Genomic DNA, 12,190 nt, shown 5'->3' with positions numbered 1-12,190 from the left:
ATATATGATCCATATTCTTGCTTTATTTCATATCTCTCTCTACGTTATTCCTCTTTAATTTTCTTATTAATTAAATACTATATAGGTGTGTATACGTAAACATGATCAACCATATGATCCAAGTTGAAGATCCCCATTCCCAGGCCATATGATTCTTTAGCTTACAGAGCAATCAAACGTGAATACGGGGTTAATGATACTAATAATATAGTGTTTAAATTTTTATCGGGATCGTTCATAAATGATAATAAGTCAACATTGGCGTAGAGAACATGGGGCAGTCAATTGTACGCAAGTGTACCAAACGCTGCAACACAAGGCGCGCTAGAGACATTATATTAAACTAAAATTCATATTAATCTCCGGCGAGTCTTGCTTTTTAAGATAGCTTTAGAGCATCTCCGGCGGCGTGGTCACCGGCCGTCAACATCATCATCAATAGCAACATGCATCATCATACACTTATATACAATTTATTTAACTCCGTTGACAATTAACGTGTGAGTGTGTGTATATAATTATAATCAAGAAGTTATAGCAGCTTAGAAAGAAAGGCAGTGCTTAAATATTGAGAAGCGTAATCACGAAAATAAACCGAAATGGGTTCGTCGTCGAACGGAGGAGTGCCACCTGGGTTTCGGTTTCATCCGACAGACGAAGAGCTTCTCCATTACTACCTAAAGAAGAAAATCTCTTATCATAAGTTTGAGATGGAAGTTATCAGAGAGGTTGACTTAAACAAGCTCGAGCCTTGGGATTTACAAGGTACTATTTACTTATTTAACCCATTTTGAACAACATATCACAATATAATGCTTATTATAAATCTCACATCCATATTGATTTCACTAATTGTTGATTTTTGAGATAAAAAAACTCATAAATCTTGATAGTTGTTCCATTTCTTGATTATCGGATATAACTGAACACTATTTTGGATATTTCTAACTTTGTAGTTTTTTTAAAAAACGCAGAGAGATGTAAGATAGGGTCAACACCGCAGAACGAATGGTATTTCTTCAGCCACAAGGATAGGAAATACCCAACGGGTTCAAGGACCAACCGTGCAACTCATGCAGGGTTCTGGAAGGCAACAGGACGAGACAAGTGTATAAGGAACTCTTACAAGAAAATAGGAATGAGAAAGACCCTTGTGTTCTACAAAGGAAGAGCTCCTCATGGCCAAAAGACTGACTGGATCATGCATGAGTATCGGCTTGAAGATACTGATGATCCTCAAGGCAATCCTAGTGTATGTTTTTCATTTGAACAATCTTTAGACTATAATCTAGACAATATAATCAAGAAACTATACCATATATAATTATCACTAGAACCTTCTTACGCGATTTACGGTGTTAGTTTATAATCTCTGGTTTTAAACTATTTTCATTACGTATATAGATTGATTTCTACAAAATTCTCTGTGCAACATTTTGATTAAAAAAATTTGCAATCTTAAAATAGTTTGAGAATTATGATGCATTATATTCATCTAACTGGTTAGGAAGTTGGTCTTTTGTATTTAATCCATTTGCTACATATATTATTTGATGTTGTAGGAAGACGGATGGGTGGTTTGTAGGGTATTCATGAAGAAGAATTTGTTCAAGGTAGTGACTGGAGGAGGCTCAAGCATTAACTCAACGGACCAATGCAATCATGATGCGTCCAACAACAACAACTCGCTCCAAGCTCGTAGCTTCATGCACCGAGACAGTCCTTACCAGCTAGTACGTAACCACGGAGCCACGACCTTCGAACTCAACAAGCCTGACCTGACACTTCATCAATACCCACCAATCTTCCACAAGCCACCTTCCCTTGGGTTTGACTACTCTGCAGGGCTTCCAAGGGATTGCGAAAGTGCGGCTAGTGAAGGGTTACAATACCAGCAAGCGTGTGAGCCAGGTTTAGAGGTTGGGACGTGCGAGACATTGGCTAGTCATAACCATCAACAAGGTTTAGGTGAATGGTCAATGATGGACAGGCTTGTGACTTGTCATATGGGAAATGAAGATTCCTCTAGAGGGATTAGGTTTGAGGATGGTAACAACAATTCTTCGTCTGTTGTCCAGCCAGTTCCTGAGACGAATCAGCTTTCGTTGCGCAGTGAGATGGATTTCTGGGGTTATTCTAAATAGATGTTATATGTCTTATGAAAGTGTTTGTGTATGTGTTTAGTTCTTCATTACATCCTTTATTTATTTCATTTTTATGTTTGGGAGCAAATTGCTTCACAAAACTCAAATATATATTTAATGTTGGAATGAATAAAAATACAACATTGATTAGTTTATTGTAGTTATCATGCATTGTTATTTTCTTAGAAGCATATGATAAAACCATTGTAGTATATCAAGAAGATGAAGATGGAAGTTTGTTTTCACAGTGTCAATAGAAATTGTCATCAAACAAAGTCTACAAAGCTCTTTAATAAACTAGAAATGGCTTAAAGTGTAGGAGCTCTCTCAGCGGTTCCAGCTATGACGGTAAGCAAATTGTTTCCAAAAGGATCACTGAGATGCTTTGAAAGGTTCTCAACAGGACCTTCTCCAGTAACATAAGCTTGGATGAAGAAACCGAGCATCGCAAACATGGCTAATCTCCCGTTTTTGATCTCTTTAACCTTGAGGAGAGCTCCTTGTTCGGGGTCCTTAGCAAGTCCTAAAGGATCAAATGGACCTCCGGGGTGTAGCTTGTCCTCAAAATCCTGCCAAAGTTATTGCATTTCAAGTTTAGTTGTTTTCCACATGATGAATTTAAAATGAGTATAATAGCTTAAATGTTAGTGTAATGTACCAATCCGTTGGTGATTCTGTAGTACTCGGCTCCACCGAGGAGAACAACCTCAGCAACTACGGCGAGAACAAGGTTGATTGGGATGTTCTTGCCAAAGTAGTTCAATGTGTTTCCATCAAGAAGCAGAGCACCAGTCTGTATCCATCACATAACCAACTTCTTGAATTACTGTTATAGAATCTAAGTAAACTGAAGTCAAATATGAGAAGTAGCAAAAAAAAAACAAAACCTTGAACCAGACGGCTTCAGGACCACAGTTAGCTCCGTATTTGTTTAAAGCTTCAGGGATGATGAAACCAGCTGCTCCCAACATAGCCCATCTCGCATGGATCAGCTCAAAGGCTTGGTATCTGTCAACCACATTCATAACAGAACCAGTCTTAATGACATTGTTCAAACTTTAAAGATAGAGATGGAAATAAAGAAGCAGGTTTAGAGCAGCGAATCTGCTTACTTAGCAAAGTTCTCAGGCTTCTTTCCAAGTCCAAATGGGTCATAGCCATAGCTGCAATTCATATCAATAAAACCTTAAGTACCAAAGCCAAAGTAAGAGACATGAAAAAGTGTCTTACTCTCCAGCAACTTCACCGTTTAAGTACTCTGGGATCTCTGATCTGTCCAAAAGACCATCCGGCAGGAAAACTCTCCTGTCAGGACCTGTGCACCCACATTCACAAGAAGATTAATGCATTGATGGACTAAGAAAGATGAAAAAGAAAATGATTTTGAAAGGGAAGCAGTAAGGCACATACCATACCACTTGGCGAGTTCATCGTTAGCAACAGAGACGGTTTTGGCCTTGGCAGGAGCTGGCTTTTTCTTGGAGAACAGAGCAACTGTCTTAAACGTAGCCGGGCTCGATGCCGATGGAGCAGACGATCTTGACACTGCCTTGAAGTTAAGTGGCGTACCAAGCATTTCCGAAACACCCATAGACGCCATCTTTGTACCCCAAAGTTTCAAGCTTTAACTCTGTTTCAAAACAATGAAATGCTAAGTGAAAGGAAGGAAGAGACGAAATTGGTACTATAAGGTGGAGAGTAGGATTCGTTCAGGTATTTGATTGGTTCAAATTCAAAATGTGAAATATGATTCTGTTCTCTGATTGGTTGTTGTTCCTGACGTGGCTCGTAGATTGGTCTTTGTTGGATAATCTGTTTATCCTCATATCTTCTTTCTTCTTTTTGTGTGGTTAAGCTTTATCTATAGTGCAAAACTGTTCACAAAGAATCTCACACACATGAAATCTGAACTTTAATGTCACCCACATATTTTTCACACTGTTAGTAGTGTTTTCAGAAAATTCCTAAGACCATGATTAACCCGGTCCTTAAAAAAAAAAATTTGAATATTTTTGTTTGTCTTAAAAAAAAAGTGAACCAATCGCAGGTCGCATGTATCGGTAGAGCCCGTAAACAGTGCAAAAATTGCTCCAAAATCGATCATTATTTCACGACTTTAAAAACTGTTTTTTTTTTAAAGTGTGGTTCACACATTAATTTTCTGCAGAAACCAGTTTAGAAAACCGCAATATTCATGGCCTAAATGCCCAAACGCAACCGTTAGAAAACCTCAAGTTACGTTTTTAACCGAAACCCACAAAACAAATGAACAGCCATAAACCGAACCAAACAATTATAAATGCCTAATCTTCTTATATCTAAAATAAACGAAGCCGAGTGGATATTCAAACGATTTCTATATCCACAAATAATATTTATTTTAATTTTGAAAAAATATATAAATATTCAAGTTATGAATCTGATAATTATGTTCAAAAATATTTAGAATTACAAGAATAATTAAAAGACTATACTGGACATGATCATTTTATAATTACTTATTAATACCTGCATTACTAACTAAAAGACTATAATGATAATTTATTGTTTATGTTTTCATTTCAAATTTCTTACCTATTATAAATATTTTAAGTTTTTTTGTACACTATATTTACTATTAATAAAAGAATCTATAAATCACTCAATATTCTTTTGTCAATTATATATAATGAAAATTTTTACTTGATTAATATTTAGTTATCTTTTTTTTCAATTTTTAATTTTTAACTTTTTTATTTAAAGATATTTTCAGACAACAACACAATATATATAGTAATTATCTTTTTAAGTTAAAATATATTTTTTAGGTTTTGGATAATTTTTATTACTAACTTCAATTACTTATCTAATTAAATAAATTTTTAATTTATTTTTTGGTTAATTTGAATATTTTATTCATTAAGGATATGAACGATATTAACAATTCTAACTTTTAAAGGAGAGTTGAATGCAAATAATCACATTGCAAATAATAGTATAGAAACTATAGATGTGAATCTAATATTTTACCTAAACTATCCAAACACAAAAGCCGAACAATAACAAGCTGAACCCAAATTATTATTCGGGTATTAATTGATTTTTATCGTTATTAACTGAATTATACCAAAAAAGAATTTCATAATATTCAAATGGTTTATTGACTTTATACCCCTTTTTTTTAACACAAACTTCCATTAAATTCAAATTCAAAGACTACATATCCATGAAGGAATTAAATATCCTCTTGAAAATAATTTATAAACTACAATGGGCAATAGAAACAAGCATGATAAATCTTCATTTGAAGTTGACAGAAGATTCAACACCAGGTTTGAATGTGTCAATAAATCTTCCACAACAAAGTCGGACAGCTGAGATATAGTCAAATTACCTATGAATACAAAATGATCAACATAACATATTAGAAGGATTTTCCTCTATAAATTATTAAATAACCAATATGGTAGATGATGTCTTCTCATATCATGCGGTAAGTCATGCGTCTGATTTATATTTTTGTTCTTAAAATTATGGACTTAAATTATATCTTTAATTTTTTCATTTAATTTTGTATCTTTAAATTATCTATTTAAACTATATTTATTATATTTTATATTACTATTTATGAATACAGTTATTATGTCAAATTTGGCAAAACTCAAAATAACTATTCTTGACATTCCTGTTTATGGCTCAACTTAAGTCCCCAAACACATAAATTGTTGATCTTGGCATCAGCGTTTGTTTCTTCCTTTTTTGGATATTTTAGGTATAAAGTCAATACTCTGGTTTGTACGGTCTGTTACCTTATCGAGCGGTTTGTACAGGGCCTGAAGGTGCAATCGAGATTACTCTGTTTTTTCGTTGGTGAAGACTGTCTCTCAAAGTCACTTGTGACTATATCTCAGCTGTCCGACTTTGTTGTGGAAGATTTATTGACGCATTTAAACCTGGTGTTGAATCTGCTGTCAACTACATGATCATAATAAAATTTAAATGTTTTGATCATTTAAATTAAATTTCATCTCGCTAGTGGAAAATCGTTCGCTGATAACTAGTTTTGACTTAGAGGAGAGAATATAGAAAGAGTACTTACAATTATTATAATATTATTATATTAGTTGTTTTTGTAATGAGAGGAAACATGAATGAGGAAAAAAATGAAAGTTTTATAAATTAAATTTATGTCTTATAAAGAAATAACAGATGGGGTGTCTATTTATACTCCATCCGTTTCAGAATGATTCATGTTTAGAAGAAAAAAAAGTGTTTCTAAAAGATCTATATTTTACCTTTTCAATATATGTGATAATGATAAATTGTAGATTTCAAAAATATTAATTGTATTTACCGAACTTTGATTGGTTAAAAATCATAGGAAATAACTTAATACGGAAAACAATACATTTATTGTCAAAATTTTATGTGTTTTTTTAATAAGTGTGAAAACTCTAGAAAGGAAGGGAATACTAAATAGGAGCATATGTAATAATGAATCTTGTCCGGTGAAGTGGATAATCATTCTTTGATATTATTATCTCCTAACAAGAATTACCACACAAGCTTATAAAGTAAATTACCCATAAAAGACATACAAGATTAACTGTATTTTATACTTGTATATATCGTGTGTCAGGAAGACGAGAGGGATACAGTATCCAAGCTCGACCAGTTTTGGCTGTGAACTGCTTAAGCCTACCATAAAACATTACTATTATTAGTATGAATTTTCCACTGGAACTCCATCTTCCTGCAAACCCATAACCTGCGTCTTCACAGCCACCGTCACTGACGTTCAAGCGCCGTTCACAACTGTACCCGGTCGTGAACCCCACATTTCCATATGCACTGCGATGACAATATTTGTTTTAGTTTCACTAATAAGTATAGTTTTCATGAAATGAACTAACCTTGAAGTTTAGTATATGAGTGTGTCTTTCATAAGGACGGAATATCAACAAAAATATGATGGTGTTACTCTTTTTATCAGTCTCACAGATCTGTCGGTTGACCATGACTATGCCTAAGCTACTTCATAGACTCATTATCATTTAGAACTTGAAAGGTGCATTTATAGTCAATTGTATTGCTCTTAACTATTGTGGGCCTTTTTGTAACAAAAAATGTGGGCTATTCTTTTTTTTGATCAAACAAACGCTTTATAAATCATTAGTCCCCATTGCTGGAGAAATTGTTTACATCAAGCAATAACAAAGCCAAACCGGCTAAAACATCTGATGCTACCATAGCAAAGCAAAGCAATGAGATATAACACCATAAGATAGGAGCAAACATAACACATAAACAACACATAATGTCTCTGAGCAGTCCTCGAAACTCAACGCCAATCGTGCTAAGAAGTGAAATGAAGCTTTGGGAATTAGAGAGCAAAAGTACTGGTCTAACGCCCGGGATTGAAACCGCAACATAAGCAGCTTTAACAATCAGACGTTCGGCATCACAAGCAGAAGCGACAAAGCACCAAATGGATGAGCCTTTGAACAAAACAAACATGGAAGCATACATAATCTTGGGCACACTACTCCCTGCAACAGAACCACTCAAACCGAATGGAACATATGGGAGGCAATCATACTTCACAAAGGATAAACAATCCAGAAACACTGAAAAGATAGAAACCACAAGTGTTTCCTTACGAATCTGCCACAAGCGATGAGGAAGAAACTTTAAACTATCATTTAATGGAGTGAAACCAGAAACTAGACTGCATACTGCAGAGAATCGCACAGAGGCGAGCGCGCCGTAACAAGGCACGAGAGAACACTCAAAGGACATCATCGAAGCAAGCAAGATAGAGACAGAAAGTTTCAAATCTATAACCTGCAGGGATGTATCCAGTAGAAGGATTAATGGTTCCAGTGATGGCGGTGAACGAAATCCGATGGTGGGAGACATGGTGAAAATGAGAGAAGGGTGAGCTTCAGGATAAGGGGTGATGGAGACAGATCTGCCTACTGCAGTAAGGGGTCGTATGAACACGACAATAAGAATCACCAAACCAAAATCTTTTTGAAGAAAAGTTTCTTTGAAGATCTGGCTGCTCAAATCTATCTCTCTAAAAGTTTGAATTTTTAGATCTAGATCTGAAATGGTGAGAGTAAGGACAGGGAAGCAAACAGAAGTGGAAGGGATTGTAAATGCTGAAGTTAAGTCTGGTGTTGAAGTTAGGTCTGGAGGGTCTGGCGGTTCCGGTGAGGAAACGCCGGTGACTGCGGCGGTCATCAGAAGAACAACGAAGGTAAGCTGTTCTCTCTCTCCTCTCTCTCTCTCTCTAATCTCCTCTCGTATAAATGTGGGCTATTCTTGCTAGCTTTTTAATTAAAAGATAAAATTCATCCAAATACATCGTTCTTAACATCCATGCATCTAAATAGAAATACGAAGAAAACCCTAATGTAAATATAGAGATATGAAAATATACCTGACAACTTCAAGAGTGATGTTAAGAACGTTGAAGTTGAGTGGATCTCGTCGTAGTTTTTGCCTTTCGGTGATAGAAATGAGAAAGATGCATATCACCAAAAAGGAAAGTTGTGACACAAGGAGCCCACTCTTCTTTCCTCCCTTTTTATATCCGGAATCATTTTCTTCCTCTTTTTTATTCTTCTTTTTCATGGTGAACGGCATAAATAAAGTGTATGGGGGAAGGTACCTTATCAACGCAAGAATTTTGTTTTAGAACATAAGATAACTTTTTTTTGGTTAAAACAGATGCTTTGTGATTATGATGGAATGCTGTGACATTCTCCACTACCTTGAAGCGACATCTTTTATTGGACATATATTCTGATTCATTCCAACAAATGTTGTCTACCACAATCTCTAGTAAGTTCCTTTTAGTAATGATATTCCAGTTACGTCTAGTTATAAAGAACTTCAACTTAACTCTTACATAATGAACATTTTTCAGTACACTCATTGGCGAACCTACGTACGTTGTCCAAGAAGGTGGCAAGTGCCACCATAAATTCTTTAAAATTTATTAAATATGCCTAAATTATAGTTACTTTTTTAGTAAATAGTATTTTTCTAGCTATAATTTTAAGTTCATATTTTTTCTAGCTATAATTTTAAGTTCATATAGGATTTGCCCCCACCAAAATATAATCCTACATTACACTAATAAAGAGTTTCTTGTTTATTTACGTTGGAGGCGTTTCCTCTTAAATACAAGTTAAACCTAATACCAATATAATGGTATTTGCCTAATTACCTTTATGTATTCGATAATTACAATATAAGCTCATAACTATCTCAATGTATTCCAGTTACGTCTAGTTATAAAGAACTTCAACTTAATCTTACATAATGAACATTTTTCAGTACACTAATAATGTTTTAATGGTTTGACTGACGAGAATTGACCTAGTGGATAAAACTCTTAAATCATCTTGTAAGAGTTTAAAGGATCGCTTATTTGATTTTCGTTAGAAGGAATCTGCTGTCATAATAAAAGTTAATTTAACATGGTTTGGATGTTAGCCTATGGAGATGTACGGACTTTCTGGCGTAGAACTTTCTAATCGTTTATAAAAAAAATGTTTTGACTGATTTTTTTTGGTTTAATTTGACTGAAACTTTTTTCTATGTTTTCCAGCGTAAAACATTTTTGTAGAAAACTTGACAAACTTAGCTATAGGTATGTAAAGTGTAAACTATTTAAAATGTATATATTAATATATTTTGGTTATTCAGCAAACTTTATAGGCCGTCAATGATTCATCTAAATATTTTGTCCATGCAAATACATCGATATATTAATATATATAAGGAGAGAATTGAAGTTACTCACATCATAAGGATGAATAGTATCAAAATAGCCGGGGAAAGTGTGGATAGGTCGACAATTGTTTCTCCAGTATGTCTCGAGTTTACCACTTGAAACAGCGATCCAACCAACTTCTCATACCAATTCATTCCTGCAAGAGACTCCGAGCTCCAAGAAAAGGTGCAGAAGAGAAAAAGTTGTATCAAAATAAACCCTAACACCGTCAACCCTAGGAAAACACAAAGACGAACGGAGAGTAGATGAGAGTATCCCATCTTCTTGCGATTCTTGAGAATATAACCAAACTCCTCACGTTTTGTGGTCTTACTTAATCCCCATATTAGCAACCGCAAGAAGCAAGGGAACAAAGTGTTCCCCATCAATACTAGAGGGATTAAGAGCCAGAGGAGACCCGAGTTCTTGCGAAAGATGATCATGTTCTCATTCGTGGGAACAAATCCACAAGTTGCGAAAGTCGATACAGTTGTGAAGATAGAGAAGGTGAGAGCTGATATTTCTTTGGAACGAAGAACATCTCTTGCCGTTTTAACAAAGCTTACGTACACAAGAAGCAACATAGAGCCAGCTATGTTTGTTACAAGATGGTAGCCAATAACCACCAAGTACAAACACTTAGACGCCTTTTCATTGGTCTGGCTAGGAATCTCGTGACGATCAGTAATATTTTCTTGGTCAAGACGGAGATCCTCGATGGTATGATCTGCCTTGAAAGAGCCGATAAAGTGTTTAATCTTGCTATGAGGGAAGACGAATTTAGTGAAATGGGACAGGTAGATATTGAGAAAGGAGGTGAAGATCGGGCCACCGATAAACATGAGTATAGTGATGATGATAAGTTGGGTGTTGGAGAAGACTTCCATGTCGACGGTGGACATGGAAGAAACGGTGATGGCAGAGACAGAAGTGAAGAAGATGTCCAAGTCATGAGGACGTGAAGTGGTTCTTGGATTAGAGACCTTGACTGCCAAGAACCCTAAGAAAGAAAATGACAAGAAGTAAACGAAATTGAGGAAGCAGGAGCGAGATTTATAAAGTTTCGAACGGATTTTACAAAATTTTCTTCCTGCAACTCTATCCATTTTATCTCTTGAGTCGGTGTTTTCATTATAATTGGGCACATTGTGTGTTAATATATTACAGGGACATTAGTCTTGTCAGCCACATATAATACATATGATGACTGTTACTAACACGACAGCATTGTCTAGCCCAACCCATTGTTCCAATCCTGAGAATTCTCTTTTAGGCTTCTTATGGTATTGATACCCAACTATTGAGATGACAAGTCTAGTTGAATTACGTGATTAGATTCTCTTTCTTAATTACAAATGAAAGAAAACCGGCATATTTAGAAAAATCGCATATAGCAACGATTTTGACTGTGATTATGACTAATATTTCGGGACTTTTATCAGAAAATACCAACAAAAAATCACGAAAATAAATCATGGTTATACGACTTACAAAAAAAATGTGACAGATAGTGGTCATACAAGCACAATTTAGTCACGTTTTTTCGTGGCAAAAAATCACGATTTTATCATAAAAAGTATGCGACTGTTTAGAGTTAGACAATAAATTTCCGTGTCCCATTCTTGGTTAGATCTAAATAAAATTTGTGTAAAACTTTTCAAGCCCTCATCAATCACCTTTACGAAAATTAACAACAAGAAGTTAGACTATTCAGAGTTAGACAATTCAAAAGTAAGACAATTCAGAGGTAATGACACTACAAGAAAACATAATCTTAACGAGTGCGATTTTCCTAGTTATTTCGTCGTAAAAGAAGCTTTACGACGAATTAGCGAGGAAACACGTTTGCTCGTTACACGTCCGTCGTAACACATATTTCCTCGCTAATTCGTCGTAACTTAGCGAGGAATATATTTCGTCGTAAAGACGAAGTAGAACGATTCGTCGTAAAGACGTCGCTACAATTCCTCGTAAGGACGTCGCTACAATTCCTCGTAAATAACTCGAAAACAGTTCCTCGTAATCTACACGTAAATACCTTGAAAGATTTTCCTCGCAAAATACACGTAACAACCACGAAATGATTTCCTCGTAAAATGGTCGTAAACATTTCCTCGTTATTTCCTCGTAAATAATTCCTCGTAAAATACTCGTAAACTGTTTCTCGTCATTTCCTCGTAGGATTTCCATGTAAAGAGGTCGTACATTAGCTACGAATTTACTTCGTTTTTTAGAGGAGGAGGCATCGGAGGAGGCACATGAGGAGCCGATGGTGCACTAG

The 12,190-nt window shown here is 35.3% G+C and overlaps 3 protein-coding genes across 5 annotated transcripts; 1 reads left to right on the top strand and 2 right to left on the bottom strand.

Moving 5' to 3' along the window:
- The first annotated feature begins 560 nt into the window (after window positions 1–560).
- On the top strand, window positions 561–2,144 carry LOC106333984 (protein BEARSKIN2). The gene is made up of 3 exons (XM_013772357.1): window positions 561–765; window positions 975–1,252; window positions 1,563–2,144. The coding sequence occupies exons 1-3, from the start codon at window positions 600–602 to the stop codon at window positions 2,142–2,144; spliced, it is 1,026 nt and encodes a 341-aa protein (XP_013627811.1). The 5' UTR covers window positions 561–599.
- Window positions 2,145–2,337: 193 nt separating this feature from the next.
- LOC106328597 (chlorophyll a-b binding protein CP26, chloroplastic) lies at window positions 2,338–3,827 on the bottom strand. Its single transcript, XM_013767072.1, has 6 exons — window positions 3,555–3,827; window positions 3,375–3,459; window positions 3,257–3,307; window positions 3,032–3,152; window positions 2,803–2,937; window positions 2,338–2,713 (listed from the first exon to the last, which is right to left on the bottom strand). Exons 1-6 carry the CDS (start codon window positions 3,742–3,744, stop codon window positions 2,453–2,455), a joined length of 843 nt encoding a protein of 280 aa, XP_013622526.1. The 5' UTR covers window positions 3,745–3,827; the 3' UTR covers window positions 2,338–2,452.
- A 1,547-nt stretch (window positions 3,828–5,374) lies between these two features.
- Window positions 5,375–11,086, bottom strand: LOC106329487 (sodium transporter HKT1-like). 3 transcript variants are annotated; one of them, XM_013768151.1, is made up of 3 exons: window positions 9,940–11,086; window positions 8,569–8,799; window positions 5,375–5,517 (listed from the first exon to the last, which is right to left on the bottom strand). In XM_013768151.1, exons 1-3 carry the CDS (start codon window positions 11,013–11,015, stop codon window positions 5,514–5,516), a joined length of 1,311 nt encoding a protein of 436 aa, XP_013623605.1. In that variant the 5' UTR covers window positions 11,016–11,086; the 3' UTR covers window positions 5,375–5,513. The 3 variants fall into 3 exon arrangements, with proteins under 3 accessions (XP_013623605.1, XP_013623602.1, XP_013623604.1); XM_013768148.1 differs by lacking the exon at window positions 5,375–5,517 and adding an exon at window positions 6,678–6,974 and having other exon boundaries at window positions 9,940–11,084; XM_013768150.1 differs by lacking the exon at window positions 5,375–5,517 and adding an exon at window positions 6,994–7,750 and having other exon boundaries at window positions 9,940–11,085.
- Between the last annotated feature and the right edge of the window lie 1,104 nt (window positions 11,087–12,190).

Source organism: Brassica oleracea, chromosome C3, assembly GCF_000695525.1.
Source record: "Brassica oleracea var. oleracea cultivar TO1000 chromosome C3, BOL, whole genome shotgun sequence".
In the NCBI taxonomy this organism is placed as follows: domain Eukaryota; kingdom Viridiplantae; phylum Streptophyta; class Magnoliopsida; order Brassicales; family Brassicaceae; genus Brassica; species Brassica oleracea.
Note: the sequence above shows the minus strand (reverse complement) of the source record. Positions and strands in the feature narration are given on the sequence as shown.